This window comes from Bubalus kerabau, chromosome 13 (genome assembly GCF_029407905.1).
Source record: "Bubalus kerabau isolate K-KA32 ecotype Philippines breed swamp buffalo chromosome 13, PCC_UOA_SB_1v2, whole genome shotgun sequence".
In the NCBI taxonomy this organism is placed as follows: Eukaryota; Metazoa; Chordata; class Mammalia; order Artiodactyla; family Bovidae; genus Bubalus; species Bubalus kerabau.
In genome coordinates, this window is record NC_073636.1 from 58,064,966 (window position 1) to 58,083,984 (window position 19,019).

The following is a 19,019-nucleotide window of genomic DNA, read 5'->3' on the forward strand; positions in this document are numbered from 1 at the left end:
TTAAGTGAATATTGCATGACCTTTATAGTGTAACCAGTGTTAAAAGCATAGTTTGCATAAATTATTCACAATGTTTTAGATATATTTTACCTTTTTTTTTGTTCAGTGGGATAACAGATTGCACACATCTTACATGGATGATAGGGTACATCCTCCTAGGGTTTCAAAATGATTAAGTGGAATAAACCCTATAAAGGGCCTAGGACACTGTCTGGCACGTAAAGTGCCAGTAAAGTACTCTATAAATGCTAATAATACTTTAAAGAAGAGTGATGTTTGCTACTGGTAACTCATACTTAAATGACTAGCTCCTTCTTATTCTTTGTATCCCAGTAAGAAAAGCCTCCTCCTCCAAAAAGCCCTCCCTGGCTATTCTATCTCAAGTGGAATCCCTCCAATAGTTCCCATTCCCCATTGCCCCCAACCTGTTTACTAGCCCAGAGGCCTTGTCTTCATCTGTAATTCAATTATTTATTTGGTAAATGCATGTCTCCCCTGATAGACGTAAACCCCATGAGAGCTGAACTCCCAGTGGCTGCCATAGATTCTCTGCTCTCTATTTGTGGAATAAAAAGACCAAAAAATGTCCAAGAAACTATTATGATAAGAGAATACCATTTGACATAGAAGGGCTGTGCTGTGGTGGCCATTTCTTTGGGGATAATTTTGAAAGTGAAGATGGGTAAAAATTCTAGACCTTCTTCAAACTAAAGCTTCATCAGGCCACTTAGTGGTTTATTATTAGTGGTAAAGAATCTGCCTGCAATGCAGGAGACATAGGAGATACAGGTTCAATCCCTGGGTTGGGGGCATGTGTCCAGTGCCACTCTGAGGGAGGAGGGCACTCCTCCCTTCCACTCTGCTGCCTACTCACAAATCTCCCTACCCCCATCACCACCGGCTATGGAATCCAATGGAGACCATGGGTCATGGTCTCCCCACAACTGACATCCTGGAAAGACTAGCAGGAGACCCTCTCTCTTTTCCTGTATTGTCTAGAACTACAGGATATGATAGCAGCCAAGCAGTGGGCTTTGGCTACCTGAATTTGAAGCCCATCTTCCCTGCTTACTAATCTTTCTTGGGGCAAGTTACTTTGGCCTCTCTAGGCCGTGTTTAGTCATTGGTAAAAAAAGGCGGAAACAGTGGACGCTGCCTGGTTAGGCGCTGATGGGTGTCCGGTGGATGCTAGATAACTGTGACTTTTACTACCATCCTTCTGGACGTCATCACAGTCTCTGCCAGTTTTGATCAGCAGGGCCTGGGGCTCTGGGATTGCATTTTTCACATATACATGTTCTATAGCCTGAGAGTTTGTTTTCTAATTGTGATGGATATGTGGCCAGCGCTATAGCAACCTAATGTGGATTATTCCAAGAAGGTTCTAGACTCTCTGGATGGGTGGGGCCTCCGGCTGGCCATCTTGGAAGAGGGGTTTGGGAACTCTTCTCTGCCAGCACTTTACCTGGCTGGGTGTTTTTATGGCTGGGCTGGTCCTGTAGTTGTTGCCCAGGGTTTAGTGTTTATTTGAGATGCTTTGGAGGATTATGCAAATTTAAGGGGTAGGTCTTCGGCTGTATTTGGATAGCAAGTACTCATGTCGATTGTATGTTCATTTGGGCCGCTTTTGAGTGTCATTTTGTGATGAAATCTCACTAGTAAGCACACAATTTGTATGTGGAATGAATATTACATAGGAACTTTGGGAAAGTTAATGGATAGGGGGTGTTTGCTACTTTTCTTGCCCTCAGTGGCACACTCTTTGCTCACCTCTGCAGTACTGAGCTTAAGGATTAATTGGCTGGGATTAATTCGACCTGGAAAATAGAACAGGAAGTAGGGTTTGGGCCTGAGGTAGAGAGTCAACTTAACTGATGTCCCATTTGGCCTGTTTCAGAGGGTGCAGTGGTTGATGCTGGGGGTGAGCTAGTCTCTCCCTCCCAACCTTCTAGGAAGCCACACCATGGGTGACCATGAGCTTAAGGGATGAGCCTGGGGATGAAGAACTATAGGGAGCCCAAGAGGATCTCAGGTCCAAGCCATGACCCGTCAAGGATTCAGTGAGTTTGGTGTGGGACCTATGAGTGCTGGTGCCCATTCCCTCCCCCAGCAATGGTGCAAGATTTTTATTTGTATTTCACTTCACTATGAGTAAAGTTGCATGGTTTCCCCAATGTTAGTTGTACCTTTTTAGAAAGTAAAAAATTGCTTGTTCCTGTACCTTGCCCATTTTTGTGATGGGCTTGTTATTCTTAAGAACTCTTTGCTTATTAGGGAAATTAACCTGTTGTTACAGATTTTTACCCAGTCTCCATCCCCACCCCCATTCACATTTAAGTTTTGCACTCTCCTCAGCCAACCCCCCTTTATGGTTTTTAAATACCTTCTATAAACCAATATTTTATTTTTAAGGTAGCCATTTTAAAGATATATTTTTATATTTAAATATATGTTTTTGACCCACATTGAGTCCATTTGTGTATGAAATGAGGGTAGGGATAGTTATTTATACCTTTTTAGAAAGTAAAATTGCTTGTTCATATACCATGCCCATTTTTGTGATGGCTTGTTTATTAATTCTTAGGGGTTCTTTGCTTATTAGGAAAATTAATCCTTTCTTACGTATTTTTACCCAGCTCCACCCCCACCCCCATTCATATTTGATCTTACGTTTTATACAGCCCTCTCCTACCCCATCCCCGACCCCCACTATACATTTTTTTAATTTTAGGTCATGCTTAGATGGGCCATTTCAGTTGTAAAAATCACCATTTTAAAAGTACATGTTTGTATTTAAACATATGTGTTTGACCAACACTGAGTTCATTTGTGTATGGGACAATGTAGAGATAATTAGTTATTTGTACTTTTTTAAAAAGTAAAATTGCTTGTTCGTGTATCTTGCCCATTTTTGTGATGGCTTATTAAATAAGAGCTCTTTGCTTATTAGGGAAATTAATCCTTTCTTACGTATTTTTACCATTTCCACCCCAACCCTGTTCTTATTTAACTTTTGTATAGCCATCTCCCACCCCACCTCCCCACCCCCATTTTATATTTTTTTAATCTGAGGTCATGCTTAGAGGGGCCTTCCATAAGATTTTAATTGTAAAAATTGCCATTTTAAAAGTACGTTTGTATTTAAACATGTGTTTGACCAACACTGGGTTCATTTGTGTGTGGGATGAGGTAGAGACAGTTATTTGTACCTTTTTTAAAAGTAAAATTGCTTGTTCATGTATCTTGCCCATTTTTATGATGGCTTGCTTATTCTTAAGAGCTCTTTGCTAATTAGGATAATTAATCCTTTCTTACATATTGTTACCCAATTTCCACCCCTACCCCCACCCTGATTCATATTTTATGTACAGTCCTCTCCCATCTCCCCACCCCTGCTTTATATTTTATAATCTTAGGTCACGCTTAGAGAGGTCTTCTATAAACCAAGATTTTAATTGTAAAAATCACCATTTTTAAAGTACATTTTTATATATAAACATATGTGTTTGACCTACTGAGTTCATCTGTGTATGAGATGAGGTGTAGCGGTAATTAGCTATTTGTACCTTAAAAAGTAAAATTGCTTGTTCATGTACCTTGCCCATTTTTGTGATGGGCTTGCTTATTAATGCTTAAGAGCTCTTTGCCTATTAGGGAAATGAATGCTTTCTTACTTTTTACCTAGTTCCCACCCCTGCCCCCACTCATATTTGATTTTAATTTTTTTACAGTCCTCCCCCCATTTAAATTTTTTAAATCTTAGGTCACACTTAGAGAGGCCGTCTATAAACCAAGATTTTAATTGTAAAGATAGCCATTTTTAAAGTAACTTTCTGTATTTAAACATACATGTTTGCTGCACATTGAGTTCATTTACATGTGGAATGAGATAGGGATCCAGCCTAACTTTTCCCCAAATCACTATACCATTTGTTTGTAACTATTTGATAGCTTTGTACCAGGTTTATTCCTCCCGACCCCCTACCTCCCACACCCCTCCCATCATTTTTACTGAGTTATAATTGACAAATTTTAATATATTTAGTGTGTACAGTGTGATGATTTAATATACATTGTACACTATTTCTTGAGTAAATCCACTTGATTCGAAACTGCATTACTAAATTCCTCCCACCCAACTGAGATGCTGGATGGACAGAGAGCTGAAAGGCAGACTGGGGAGAGTAGGTAAGTAGACACACCATGAGATAGTATATAAAGGTATAAATTGGTAGAATACTTGGATAGGGCAGCAATGATCAAAGTATGGAATTTTTTGATGGACCTTAGTGGTTTTCTTCAGGGCATGGGTTTGGGAGGAGGACAGGGTGAACATTTGGTATTGTCTGAAAATCATTTTCAGAAACCCAAGATTAGGTCAACAAAAAGTATGGCAAGATTTTACACCCACTTATAACCTTGGGGACTTGTCACCTAAATACGGGGGCCTCCTAACTTTTGATGTAGTCCAAACCCTGAACATGGGGTCGCGAAGAGTTGGACATGACTGAGCGACTTCACTTTCACATTTCCCTTTCATGCATTGGAGAAGGAAATGGCAACCCACTCCAGTGTTCTTGCCTGGAGAATCCCAGGGACGGGGGAGCCTGGTGGGCTGCCGTCTAAGGGGTTGCACAGAGTCGGACACGACTGAAGTGACTTAGCAGTAGCAGCAAACCCTGAACAGTGTGTGTTTGCTCGAAACCGCAAATAATTCACAGGAGTCACATCTTTGCTCACATTTAATTTTTATTTTGATTTTTTTAATGCTGCACAACACGATATTTATTTCATTTGCTTCATTTACTTCATTTATTTCTGTTTGCTGCTATTATTTTAGTTACTTAAAGAGAGAAGGGAACATTTGTGGCCTTTTTTTCTTAATCTTAATCTATAGGCCGCCTTAAGCTTTCTAAATTTGGAATATTTAAGCAAGCTGTAAGGTGAAGGGGGTTTCGCAAAATCACTTGAGGGAAAGGAAAGGTTGCTTTGTTAATCATGCCCTATGGTGGGTGATCAACTGCGTGTACAATTATATCTTACTTTTAATTAATTGCGCTTAAGGCCTTAATTAAATCTGGAGGTTCCCTTCTTAGAGCAGCTCATACTGACGGAGGTGCATGCGCTGGATGATGTCGCGGCAGTCGTTGAACACGCGGCGGATGTTCTCGGTGTCCACAGCGCAGGTGAAGTGAGGGTAGCAGTAGTGGCGCCCGTCTCCACTAGCAGTGCTGATTCTCTGTGGGGACAGAGGAGCCGCGGTCAGTGCCCCCTCGCCAGTGGCTCCCCAGGGGATGTCATCTACCAAGCTCTGCCCACCAGTTATCGACATCATGCGGAAACTATCCCCAACTGAAGGGCACAAAGCCTAAGAGTCACGCTGGCTATCAGTGAAATAACATGGAGGCACTGGATGGTTTGATCCTCAGATTTAGAATTAAGTAAACAACAGCCTCTACTCACCAGAAATTCATCTCGAATGAAGTACTTGGCCCGGGTCACGCGTGGGTCCTCTCCGGGCTCGGGAGTCGCTGTCAAGAATATAAATACTTTGTTACTTAAGTAATTAGAATGAGATTCTTTTGTTCCCCCTACAGACCCCTTGTAGTGTGGTGGTGGTGGCTGGGGAAGCGGAGTTCCATTCTTAGAGATCATTCATTTTTAAAATCAAGAACAGAAATCTTTAACATACGCAACACCCTGTGGGACCAATGGGCACTAATCAACTGCAGAAGGCCATACGTACCATCCTCAGGAGTAGTGTAGCGAGCAAATTCTGGAAAGTAGTCCTCAATCTTCGATTTTCCAGCAAGGACTTTCTCAGCCAGCAGATCTTGCTTGTTGAGGAACAGAATCACAGAGATGGTGCGCAGCCATCTAAGAAAGAGGGAAGCGGGTTTATTGCCCAGGAAGAGAGTATTCTTTTTGCAAGCGGTTTGAGATGCTTGTACAAGAACTTGTACAAGATTCTTTTCTATTGACCTTGACATCAGTAGGGAGGAGATGGGGGGGGCGGGGGGGGGGGGTGCGTCACTGCACAAACCTGTTGTTCCAGATGCTCTTGAAGAGGTTCAGAGCCTCCTGCAGGCGGTTGGTCTGGTTGTCCTCCCGAATGACCATGTTGTAGCTGCTGCTGGCAACCACAAAGATGATGGCAGTCACATCTTCAGCACAAGAAAGCAAACATAATGCATGTTAGCAGAGAAAGTGATCCTTAACATTAGAAAAGCAAAATGTCCTTAAAGAGCAGAGAAGCCCATGGCTTCCGTACCATTGAAGCATTGGATCCATTTGCGGCGTTCATCGCGCTGGCCGCCCACGTCAAACATGCTGCAGGAGAGAAATGATACCTGGTCACTCCAAGGGCCAACGCTGGTCCACCGCTCTCCCTACCAGAGGGAACGTCAAGATATCTTTTTTTTTTTAAAGGGAACCGTTTACTTACTGGAAGTTGACTTTGTCCACCTGGAACTTGGTCTCAAAGATTCCAGAAGTCAGGACACGGCAGCGGAGCAGATCCTAAAACAGAATCTTGGGTCAAGGGATCTCACTGAAACCAACTAAAACTCATTTATAATCGCCAATCTGGAGTTGCCAATTAGTTGGGACAGAGGGCTCCGAGTCCTCTGCTTGTGAGAACGTGTGCATACCTGGTCGCTGGGCACGTAGTCATCCTGCTTGATGACATCAATCTTGTCCAGGAAGCTGGGAGAAAAAGAGGCACCAGGGTGACCACATGCTCATGCCACTTTGCCCACCCACTATTCCTGCCTCTCTGCAAAGACCAGCTAATGGAAATGATCACCCCACAATTACATGGCATTAAGTCGGTGGGAATTGTGCTGTGTTCATTAAGCTTATGATTCCAAGCTTATGCTTTAGAGAGGTTAAAGCAAAGAGAATATAAGATAAATGTACTTGGCTGAGCAGTAGTAGGTCTAGGAATCCAGGAACTAGGAGTGGGCTCTCCTGGCCTTGTTTTAATTTTAAAAGGCTGGTTCTGTGCAGATCAATCAGCTGATTGATTTTGTGCCATTTGATAATGACTGAGTTAAATTCAAATTGTTTGGCTTTGATTAAAATGGCAAGTAGGATGAAAATTGTACCCTTCCTGTCATGCAGAGTTTTAAAAAATGGAAAAAAAAATGGCACACTTAAGAGCAGCAAGGATTTTTTTCCCTCCCAAGAGACTAATGAAAATGAGATTGTCTGAGTTACTCAGAAAGGGTATCCCTTCCTTCTACTTGTAAGAAGGGGCCGGGCCCTTACCACACTGAACAGGAAACAGACACAACGTTCCCTTCCGTTCTACTTTGTCTATGAAATAGCACAGTCCAGATATTAAACTTTAGCGTTTTCAAAAACCCTCACAGCCACCCAGGTTAGGGGCCCTTATTCAGGCTGGGAGCCTGCACAGTGGAGGGGTGGAGATCTTAGGGGCCATCCTTAACGATGAGAAAGCTTTATAGGGGAAAAGCAGTGTTTTCTACCTCCCTTTCCACAGCTCTACACTGTCCCCAAAGCAAAAAGTACCTTGCTTGTGTTGCCAGACTAGATAACACTGTTAGGAAAATAACTTTTAAAACACTAATTACTGTGTTAATGTTAAAACCAGCTTTTTTCTTTTTCCCCCTTGGGGGGAGGGGTCTGGAATTATTTTAAGTGGGCTAATCAGAGAAGAAAAATCACAAAGAAAAGTCTATTTAAAGAAATTCTGTACTTTTTTTTTTTTTCTTCTTTCCTCCTTCCTTTTTACCAGTTTAAAGTTAGTCTGGCTTAGAGGATATACTAACTTGCCCAATCAGTCTTACATTACAGTACCAGTCCAGAAATAGCTCCCCAGCCGCCCTGGCCTCCAGCATGTTGCCATGGCAACAGAACCACAGTTCTAAAAATAGATCATCAGCACCAAATCTTGTGAGAGAGACATCTGGAGTGGGGCCAGCCAAAGCCGGGCTCAACAAATAAAAACAGGCACCTTAAGAAATGGGCAAGATAGCAGTAGATCAACTTTTTAACATAAAGGCAGTGAAACCAGACACACACTGGTCACTGCAGGGGCAGAGCTGCTTTCCAATCATCGGGCTGGGGAAGACATTTTATAAAATTTGAGCTGTGTTCTCTTTTTCTTAGAGTTTCCTTAAAACTTTCCATAAACTGCAAATGTTGCCTTTTTCAGATAAAGTTGGAGGAGTAATTGAGTGTTGCTTTAAAAAACAATAACAACAAAAAACTTTTAAATGGTGTGAGATTAAAAAAAAAAAAAAAAAGCTGGCTAAACTGTTAATTAATGAAGTTGTTACACCCTCCCCCCTCCCAGAGCACTCCAAACTGGGGTGGTTAAATCCTTCTAATCTTGTACCTGTACTTCTGACTTGGATCCAAACTACAAAAGGCAAACAATTCCAGGATTTCCATTTGTTTTGCCTTACTATAATTAGCACTTCCAGCTTTAAGCTCAAACTTTTGAGAAAATCAGAGACTTTGTTGAAGAGGGGGTGGGGGTTGGGGGGGGTGGTCACAGAGACTGGCCAAGATGGACTTTTTTTTTTCTTACTTGTTGAAAAAATATACAGATTTGCTTGTATATGAAATCACAAAACAGCTATATGTGTGACAATTGAAAATAATGAAACGCACTTCCAATGGGAAAGCAGGGTCAGGGAGAGAGAAACTGACAGGCGTCACAGCCCTAACATAAGCGCTCGTGTAGATAACAGGAGTCTGGGCCTTGCTTTGTGTTTGCAGTGGAGTGCTGTCACCTCTTCCTGCCTCCTGTTTTTTCAAGTGGTTTTCCTAAGTTCCTCAGGCGTGGGGCTCCTAAGTAATGCAGTTTTAGCTTTTTGTGAGCCAGCCGGGTACCATGTTCCTGGTTACTTAATATTTTCAATAGCAAAATTGTGTGTGTTGCAGTTACTTACGTAAGAGAGGCTGAAACATCACAAATATCTCTTGCCCTTCCCCCAGTCATAAAAGACAATCCAACTTGAGAATATATGATAACTGAGACCGCTGAGTACATTTGTGCAACATCAGCAAACAAACGATACCTTTAAAATATCTTTTATGGCTCTGAACATCACATATTTGCTATGTTATGTACAGGATAAGGAAGGTCGTAAACTATTTAAAAGGCAACTTTCCAGCTGTGTTTATCACATCCACTGGAAGAGAGCCCATGAAGGGACACAGCAAGGACCCCATGGGGGGAGCATCCTCAAATTAAGCCCAGTGTGAATGAATCAATAAGGATAGGAAATGGACTTCAACACAATACCCAACTCTAGATGAACTAGACATGCTGGACTCTGGCAGCCACTACAGTCACTTCCCTGATAGAGGAAACGGCAAAGCAACGGACTGGCCATGAAGGAAGGGGGAGGCATATTTTTGCCACACTGTTCCTCTTTGTCACGTTTTAAATTACAGCAATAAAATATAATACTTCTACCTTATCCAAAGTGTGAAAGCCGTCCTATCTCCCCACATGCTTGGAGGTCAATTAAATTAATTACTTCAAGGTAATTAATTATGAACATCACTTTACTGCAGGTAATTATCATTTTGCTCTACCAGGCATTACCTGTTTGTATAAAAATAATGTCACTGCACTAAAAAGCGCAATTAAGGGCTTTATAAAACCAGTGAATCAGACTAGAACTTTCAAACTGCAGGTGGGGATAACTGGCTGGCTTCTCTGAAAAGAAGTAACTTGAACAGTGTGAGTTGTGGTTTTTAGGATGTTCTCTATGCGTTTGTGTGTGTGTGCGCGCGCACGCTGCTGTAGAGACCGTGTACTTACTACTGGGCGCAGTCAATCAGCTGGTACTCGTTGGAGCGCTCATAGCAGGCACGCACCCCTTCATCCTCCCAGAGAGCCTTGGCATGCTCGTAGAATTCCTGGAAGTGAACAAGAGAGGGAATGTTTAGACACGGGGGCTGCTCCCAGTCACTGAGACCAGAGTTCACCCTGCCACCAACCCTGGGTGCAATTATTCCCTGTTTCGAGGCAAACTAAGGAGTGAGTGTTCATAAAGAACTTCAGCGTGCTACACGTATTTCGAAATTGAGACCAGCTGATCTCTTATTGTGGATTACTGGTCTTGGGTAGTTTTCATCCTATACTTTTTGGGAATGGGATGACGGGCCAAACTAAAGTACTGAATAAGTTTCTTTCTTCACCCAATTGCTTACCTAGGAGGAATACAAGCTGATTAGGAGACTTTGCCAATAAATGATTTGATATCATGGAGATAACACGTCTCACTTACGAAGATGTGGTGAGACCGCAATTTTCCTTCCAGGAAAATGCGAATTTTAGCAAAAATATTATAATTGGGAGCCATTGGCAAATCTGACCATGCCAGTCAATGCCTATCAATCAAAGGAGCAAATGACCTCTGCCTGATTTTAAACTCCAATAGGTCACGGTTCATATGTCATTTGACGTAAAAACATTTTTAATCATATGGGGGCAATCTCCCCTTACAAGGGAAGAAAAGGTTTTTCTGCAATGTGAATGCAGCAAGAAAAGGGTCAAAAGCTAAATGGGACAACGCTTAAGGGTCACCATCCTGGTGCATTTTTAATGGGCCACGTTTTTTTTTCTATTAGAGCTACAGAACCACAGAAGAGTCTGTGTTGGGCATTATGTATGCTGTGTTTACTGCTTGACTCTTCTTTTATTTTTTCCTATTTAAGAGAATTTACCTAGCCATACTTATTAATACTGCTTCCTGGATAGAAGTTTGCAGCCAAACCCATTTAAAATATACAAACACAAATTCCCACGAAATCCTGACAAAAGGCGACAATAAGTCATTGTTTTTGCTGCAGACGAGTCTTTTCCTTCTGGACCTTATAAACTTGCCCATCTTTCCATCTTGTTTCCTGTTCCCCTCTTATAAACTATTCTTCCCTCACTAAGGGTCAAAACATATATGCTTAGGGCATGGGCAGTTCTCTGTTCCCTAAAAATAGTTCTTTATGGAGCCGACAAATCTGTGCAAAAAGCATCCTGCACGTCAGCCAGGGAACACAGAAGACAATCCCTGTGTGATGACATTTAGGTGAGGGCCTTTTGTCATTTTTTTTTAATTAATGAGAAAAGACTTCATTTAGACCAAGGCAAGGACTGATTTTAGAAAAAAAAAATTAATAAAAGTTAAATGGCAAATTGTTTAAAATGAGAATAACTCCCATTTATAAAACTCAGAGCTGGCACTTCATCTCTCATTCCTTGGTATCTCAGAATAGTTTCAATCAGCTAGACGATTAGCATTTCTGTGCCATACGCAACATACAGTACTTGGTCACAAGATGTGTATAAGGGAATAATTAAGCCTGCCACAAGTCATGACTTTTTCTTCTGTGAAAATTTGCAGTCCAGTGCAGTGGGAATGGTGGTATTGAACTGGGATGTTTACCTGTGGAGAGGAGTGAGTCAAGACTTACACACGGGGTGACAGCACTCTGCTCCTCCGTCTTGACTGAAACCCTAATGCTTACCGCTAGCTGTTGCTGTCATTTTAAAGAATAAGGATTCTTAATGGGTTAACTGTTTCCTAACAGTGTCAAAGAACTAGGTTTTGCTGGCAGTGTGCAAACTGAGTTTTGTGGCAGAGTAGCGGGAGGGGGGTCCCTGGTGGCGTGGGGAGCGGGTGCAGGCTTGGCTTACGGGAGGGAAATCAAAGTCCGGCACGTTCATCACGCTCAGAATGTAATCCACTCTGAACTGGTTCTCTGGGTTGGCCAGCTCCACAGGGGGCACCAGGTTGCTCATGGCGGCCACGATGGTCTGAAAATGATGGAGCAAAGGTCAGGGGAGAGCGCTGTCTGAAAGGGAGGCTAAAAGAAAGGACAGAAAAGGACCAGGCACGTACTTCAATGGCCTCTTTCAGGTTGTTTTTGATGTCCTGCACTTTGGTGGCCTTCTCACTACAGTGGGGTTGAAAAGGAAAAAAAAAAATCATATTGCATCACGTTGACTCACAGTGTCGTTTCAATCACGACTTTCCAACTAAAATAGTATTCTGTTCTTGAAGGAGTGGTGGGTTCAGATCTGGGCTGAGGTTGGAGGTTCCTGAATATTGGTGGTTTCAAATGATAACCACCCATTGTGTCCTGAGGACACGCCCAAGTGGGGGCAGAACCCCAAGCATCTAGATAAGGATTGTGGCTACTGTACCAGAAGTGTGGATTGGTTATTTACTATTCAGAGGGGCTTCCACCCTCTTGTGGCCCCCACTGCATACCAGCACTTCCTAAAAGTTCCTACTGGCCTTTATTAGCATCCCTGTTGGAGGTTCAGTTGCTCAGTTGTGTCTGACTCTTTGAGACCCCATGGACTGCAGCACGCCATGCATCCCTGTCCTGAAGCTTTTGGTGGGGGCGGGGAAGTGTTATTGTAGGGTTAAGGAGGTGGGGAAAGGTCACGGTGTGCCTTGGGGCTTCTTCAGTCACTGGATTAGCATAGGGACTAGCAGTGAATGAAACGTAGGTGGTAGTGTTAATTACAGACTTAAGGGCCCTGTTTTTATTTATTGGAATAGTCACTGTGTGTCCCTCCATGCAGCCAGCAGCAGTGGCCAATATTTCTAGTTGATGTTAATATACACTGATCCCTCAATGTGAACAGAGTAAAATGGAATTCTGCCACCCCTCCCTGGAAGTCTTTAAGATCTGGGACTTATGGGGGGAAGGGGAGGGAGGTGGTGTGGCCTATGCCCCACAGTTAAGTAGATGTTAGTGCCTTCATCACTTTTTAATTCTGATTTTAACTTGCACACCTGGGAGGGCAGGTGTGGTCTGTGTGGAAGCCACTTTCAGGGTCCCTGGGGACACAGGTAAAGGCCCTTTGACTCTGGAGAACCCTGACATTGTGCTTATCCCCGTGTCTTCAGACACTGTCCATCATCAAACACAGCCAGGGAAGGTTCTTTGGGGCTGTGTTCTTGCCACAGTATTGCCCAGAGTGGGTCACCTGTGGGCTAGGGGATTGGACCACACCCACGACACACATGCTGAGTATCAGGTCCTGGGAGGTGACAGTGGTGTCACAAAGATGGAAGGTGCTGTCCTCAGGGGAGGGGAGGAGGGTCCCGGTGGCAGAGGCAGGAGGGGGACGGGGCTTATGTTTTTCTTGCTGGGGGTTTTTTAAAGAAACCTCTGGAATCCGGTTGTTGATATATTCACAGGGTTAATTCACCTCGAGTACTGGGATGGAGGTAATTAAACACGTAGCCCCTCAGGGGCAGGACACGACAGGACACTAGCGTAGAGGACACGCGGGGAGGGGATGTTAACAGCAAGAGCAGCTTAGCCCGGGAGGTCAGTGACACGTGGGGAGGGGGAGGTGGCTCCTGGGCTGGGGTGTGTGGCCATGTGATCGCCTGCGAAGCCCCACCCCGCGGAGAACTTGGCCTTTCACCCTTTCAAAATAAGCCTTTTGCATATTCGTTTGAGCGGTGGGCCCTCATTTGGAAATGAGCTCATTTCATCCCTTCCCCAGGGTGCAGCTGGCCTCCGAGACCCTGCCCGTCTCGTATCTGAATGGGGGGAGCTAGTTTAGAGGTACTGCCCTCATCAGGGGCTGAAGAGGTGTATGTTTTGCGGGTGCAAGTCTACAGATGGTACCAGGAACCCCCTCATGGCTCTTTAATAAAAGTGCTGCAAGGCAGAACTCCAGGAGAGCTGTGCTGCCAACCAGGAGTGGGAGATTTGTGCCCCAAACCCGACTCTTAATGCAACCAGCATCGATATAAAGGGATCTCATCCTGAACCCTTCTGCGAGTTCGTGAGTTTCTGAAATTCCTAATCGTGTCCCGACTTGGCGATACGGCCTAAATCAGGTATTTAGATGTTGGAGTTTTAAACGGACTTGTGTTTGTTCCCAAGTTGCACACAAAAATTCAAAGTTAAAACCCCACAGGACAGTCCCATTCCCATTCATTAGAAAGAAGCTCCATTTCCATGGTAATGAGAGCCTTGGAGCTTTGGTTTTAAGGTCCCCCAATAGTTAAAATTATGTATGTCTGGGTATTAATGCCCAAATGAGCCCAGAACAAGAGAAAAGTTATTTCCAGAAACCTGGTTCTTTCATTCAGTTTGATATTTTGGTCTAAGTAGTAGTATGGTAATTGGAAAACTTCCAGTCTTAAATACGGATATTCTGAGAATGTGCTCAGTATTCATCTACGTATGTGAATAGGTGTGGGAGTATATCAAGTATAAAACAGCTAAAATAGAAATCTGAAATCTAATTCGGGTGTGTAATACTAAAACAAAAATTCCTCCATTGAAGCAATTACTATGTAGATATTATACCGGGGGTTGGCAGGTTTACTGTAATTTTTACTATCGCTTAATGAATTTAACATTGATTGTGACATTCTCTGATAAAGTTCCTCATATGTCTTTGACGTAATGAAAGCCAAAATGTGTATCAACTACATACAGAATTCTGATGGATGAAAAGTGGGGGCTGGAAGAACCATCTGGATTTTGTAACCGTCCCTCCCCCCCAACATGTATAAAGCTTGAGATCAGGGCTGCTTTATATGCTGGGTTCAAATTTTAAGAGATGGTCACCCCTCCCCCATGTGTTAGGGGAAGGCTATGTTGTATACTGACTTCTATACCTTTTATCTTTATGCTTTTTTTTTTTGGTGGGCAGACAGACGAAAGAAGAAAGACAGAAGACAGACGCAAGATACAGGGATTGCTGAGACATGCAGAGAATTTTTATTTATCACATTTGTTAATACTTAAGTTTTACTTGTAGAACAGAGTCACAGATAGAAGAGCAGGCCGTTAGTAGGTATTAGTAGGATTCAGTCAGGGATCTAGCATAGCATCTAGGAAGTATACAGGAGGTGGTTCAATAGGGAAGTGGGTTCAATAGAGAGGGGTCATAGCTCTCAAATGCCAACTTTTGGTACAGTAAGCTGTCAATCACTGTTTATGCAGATGCTTTGGGTGGTTGATACACTACGTATTTGTCAATTAGGGATTACTTTTTTTGTTGCTTTTTGTTTGTTTTTTAAATTTTTTTTTTTTTTTTTTCAGTTATCTTTAGAGGTTAGGTGTTGGGGCCCCATCCCCCCACCCCCCCACAACAGAATAGTATTCTTATTAGAAGTTCCTAAGACGGGCAATTCCAGCATGCAAAGTGTGATAGGACATAGCCGGGAAGATGAGAAATTGAAGCCATCATCTAGGGGTTATATAGTCTAAAAAAAACAGATGAACAAACATGTGTCAGTTACTTGGTCCCGACCCCCCAGTCTCCTTTGCCCCTCCCCTCCCGAGCCACAGAAGCTATTTTTGAGGTGCCCTAGGCTAGGTCAGTTGGCTCTTCATGTTCTCAGGACAAAGAGCTGCTCCCTCACTGCATGCTGAATACGCAGAGCAGTGCTTGGAGAGGGTTACCTGGCATGCGTGTATGTATGTGTGCATGAGTGTGATGGGCAGTGCGGATGCAGGAAGTGCAGAAAAAAAAAATAATTTGATAATGAGTGGAAAAAGATGGAGGCCATCATTAATTTCCTGTCCACTGGATAAAATGACAATTTTAAAAAGACCAGAGACTTTTCCAGATCATTCTCAACAATGACCTCCCTCCTCCTCAAGGTGCCAAGTATTTATCTCCCCCCGCCCAATTAAGGACGGTGCGGCACCACGTATTTTAATAGAGGTAAAAAAGATTTTTTTTCCCCCCCAAAGAGGTCTGAAATTTTAACATCAGACCAGCCACAGGGTAGACAGAATTTAGTAGGTTTAAAAACAGTAGCCAGTTTTTAAAACAAGTAGCCAATTCAAATGGAGAGCTGGGGGTGGGGGATAGAAACCATCAATTTTTGAAATCCTAAACTGACCGTCTTAATGCTGAAATCTATAGCTTTCCCCCAGCTGGATCTAATTATACTTTAAGGATGGCAAAAAAAAAAAAAAAAACAAAAAAAAACACACCGTTTTGCACTTCACTTGCTCTGAAATGACAAGAAATTGTGTTGTTTGCAGATGTATATACCAAGATGGCTGATGGCCCTTAAATGATTTTGGTTTTCTTCCCGGTTCTCTGTGTCCTGTTTCCCAGTATGAGCTTTGTGTGTGTCAGGTGTGTGTGTTAAAAAAAAGTTTTTCTGTTTTTGAATGTTCCTACCCATCGCTGTTGCTCCTTGCAGCCTGCGGGTCCTCTTCGCCGCCCCTTTTAAAGAGAGATTGAAAGCTCACCTAATCTGCAAGGCACTGCAATTTCACAAAAACCCCACACAGCCTCCCTACATTCCTACACAAACGGCCGCCATCCTCCCGTTAATTCTTAGGTCGCCTTCCTGGCTAAATTGGCACGTCTACTGAGACTGCAGGCCATGGAGGTAAGAATTCCACACCTTCACTGCAGCATTAGCAGAACCCTCTGGAGACTTCCGTCAGGTACAGGAGGGACGGATAATTATTTTCTTGTGCTTTCACTAAATGTACATGCATCAGGGAGCTAACCCAGTGATTTATCTCACAGTTCTTTGGAGAATATAGCAGCGCGTAAGGCCCCTGATGGTTCCAGACCTCAGTCGCTGTGTTGTACTGAACACACAAAAGGTCCATGATTTTTGGCCCGTGATTTTCTGGTGCATTATTAATTTCCTCCCTTCTTGGACTTGGGCAGCTACCTATGTTTTTATTTCTATGTAATTGTTCCCCACAAACTGTCATCAATTAAAAGTGTGCCTCGACTGTGAGGCACACAGCAAAAAAAAGATTAAAAGAATAAAACCCACTACCACCAAGCCCCTCCCTCCCCAAACCCAATCTTCGTGATTGGCAGGAACTCCTCCTTAAAGGTGGGAGGGACAGGATGGCTTAAGCTGTCTACCAGGTTTTGTAATTGATTAGCTTATTAGCTCATCCAGTGTTAATGGCACTCCCCCACCCCCAAATGTAACAGAGTTAGCTAGCATTGAGTTAGGAAAATCCGCATTTGACCTCTGTGTTTGTGAAGGTCAGATTAATATGCCACGGTTACTCTGCAGAGGTACTCGGCACAGCAGTCTGCGGACAGTTAAGGCAAATGTAATAGCTCAGCCCAGCCCTGACAAAGCGCACGTTTACGGAGCAAGGAGGCAGAGACCCTGAGCCACCACACAGAATCCCCTTGGGTGGACGGATGTCCTCACTTGGCAGGGAATTCCTAGTGGAGAAGGAAACCGCCTTTGTTGCAATACCGCAGCGAGGAAAAAGAAAAAAGGAGGCTCATTTGTATGAGATAAAAATAAGGTTTCTAGGCTCACATAAAGAATTCCCCTGTATGTCACTTTCACAGGCTAAATTTAACATCCTCAGAGATTACCTATGGTTTCCTCTACAAACAGGCAAGCTGGGAATGTCTCTTCCTCTTTGGCGGGGGGGGGGGGGGGGGGCGGGGGGGACAACCCAGAAAAGAGAAGTGCTGGTTTAAATGCCTTGTCTGCATTACAGACAGGCTCACTTAGGGGGGAGAAAATTTTCTCTAAAAATTAAAAAAATTTACGACAATCCACAGAGTAATAAAACTTTAAGTGAATTATTTCAAGGATGTCCTATCTTCTATTGGACCTGAGCTAAGGTAAACAGTGGCTGCTGCATCCTTTTAAAAATGCAGGCCACATCCAGTTTTAATCAAAATATTTATCTAGAGGGTACATGGTCAAATTATTTTTGCTTAACAAGCCTCCTGAAAGCAGCACTCCCCGGAAAGTTGCTGGGTGGAAAATTATGCAAGGTTTTTCTTTAAATTACAAAATCACACCAAAAAGCCTATTTCAGGCTTTTTGTTTTAATTGACAGATAACAGTCTCTGGTGGCCGGGCTTTACTGAAAGGTGTGTCAAATTAAGAATTTCAGAATTTGTGACATGTGAACATGACTTAATCAATATGTAGTTGCATACTGTTAACTCATCGGGAGAGCCATTCATAAAACTGGTAAAAGAACTCATCCCTCTGAATTTTAAACTTAAAAAGCACCCTAAACTAAATGTCCATTTGTATGGATGATATCATCCTTTTCTCTACCTTCCCCCTCCATGATTATTTGATCTAAGAAATTCTAGAATTTTCCATAAAGAGCTGCCTCCTGCAGTTCTTTTCCTTCTAACAGGTGATAAAATTCATCTGTTTCCCCCTGTGTAGTGCATAGTAGGAGACAGTAACTGGTCTTTATTAGTTCATTGGAGGGAGCAGTTGGTGCATAACTGAATTAAAACTATGCCCCTCTGACTCAGCCTCCCCTGTGGAAACTAAAGGGGAATGCAATTTTAAATTGAACCCAGATTTAAGAAAAGGAATAGGACTGCTAACCAACTAGTTAACTACAAACGAGTGCCTGCAAGTGTTTGTAAGGTTAACTACCCTTACCAGCCCTCCCACCCTCGTGAAAGTTGAGGTGGGTCTGGGGAGACCTATGCCCCTTATTTGCATTCTTTTCCTATAGCTTACATCTTCGTATATGCACTCTCTCTTTTCATCTTTATTCTCACTGCGGTATTGTCACATTGTCCTAAAGCAAGATGCCTTGAAGGACTTTTCAAAGGCAAAAGTGCCCCTAGGTCTGGCCAGAAGTACCTAACTCCCAGCCTTTACATCATTTAAATATCTTTTTCTTTTCTTTAGGCAAGATCATCGATTTTTAAAAAGGGAAATGATGATTTGCCCATGATAATTCCAAAGGGGGGGGGGGATGATGAATTACTAACAAGGGCTGACTCTTCCCACTTTGTTTTATGTGAGAATATTATTGAAACAATGTTTCCCTAATAGTTTAAAACATCCTGCACTGGTGCATTGCGCTGAAATGTGCTGGGGGTGGGGACCAGCTCTGCAGTGGTCAACGTGGCTAGGCAAAGGGATGGCCAGGGCCGGTGTTAGCCACGTTGGAGACCCACTGCACCAAAACCTACCGCAGACCTGTCACGGGGCCAACGCAGGGGCTTTATAACTATTACTGTTTGTTGCTGCACCAAAGAGTAAAAAAGGAGGAAAACA

General features: G+C 43.1%; 2 protein-coding genes and 1 long non-coding RNA gene across 28 annotated transcripts in view; 1 reads left to right on the plus strand and 2 right to left on the minus strand.

Annotated features, from left to right (window-relative positions):
• Window positions 1-9,243, plus strand: part of LOC129625773 (uncharacterized) — a 53,151-nt gene extending 43,908 nt beyond the window's left edge. For all 4 annotated transcript variants that reach the window (XR_008701599.1, XR_008701600.1, XR_008701597.1 and 1 more), the window contains exon 4: window positions 9,106-9,243. This is a non-coding gene — a long non-coding RNA (uncharacterized LOC129625773). The remainder of the gene's footprint in view (window positions 1-9,105) is intronic.
• The window catches only part of LOC129625770 (guanine nucleotide-binding protein G(s) subunit alpha isoforms short), a 65,519-nt gene continuing 51,231 nt past the window's right edge, over window positions 4,732-19,019 (minus strand). For 9 of the 21 annotated variants that reach the window (XM_055544589.1, XM_055544590.1, XM_055544593.1 and 6 more), the window contains exons 3-13: window positions 16,163-16,207; window positions 11,883-11,940; window positions 11,678-11,797; window positions 9,803-9,900; window positions 6,651-6,705; window positions 6,446-6,519; window positions 6,272-6,330; window positions 6,044-6,164; window positions 5,747-5,877; window positions 5,464-5,531; window positions 4,732-5,239 (exon numbers count right to left, since the gene is read on the minus strand). In XM_055544589.1, coding sequence (XP_055400564.1) covers window positions 5,093-5,239; window positions 5,464-5,531; window positions 5,747-5,877; window positions 6,044-6,164; window positions 6,272-6,330; window positions 6,446-6,519; window positions 6,651-6,705; window positions 9,803-9,900; window positions 11,678-11,797; window positions 11,883-11,940; window positions 16,163-16,207 — 976 coding nt within the window. In that variant the 3' untranslated portion in view covers window positions 4,732-5,092. The remainder of the gene's footprint in view (window positions 5,240-5,463; window positions 5,532-5,746; window positions 5,878-6,043; window positions 6,165-6,271; window positions 6,331-6,445; window positions 6,520-6,650; window positions 6,706-9,802; window positions 9,901-11,677; window positions 11,798-11,882; window positions 11,941-16,162; window positions 16,208-19,019) is intronic. The other 12 variants (XM_055544600.1, XM_055544583.1, XM_055544599.1 and 9 more) reach the window with 3 other exon arrangements.
• The window catches only part of LOC129625772 (neuroendocrine secretory protein 55), a 57,215-nt gene continuing 52,915 nt past the window's right edge, over window positions 14,720-19,019 (minus strand). For all 3 annotated transcript variants that reach the window (XM_055544606.1, XM_055544604.1, XM_055544605.1), the window contains one exon: window positions 14,720-15,230. The gene's annotated coding sequence lies outside the window, so the exon portion shown is untranslated. The remainder of the gene's footprint in view (window positions 15,231-19,019) is intronic.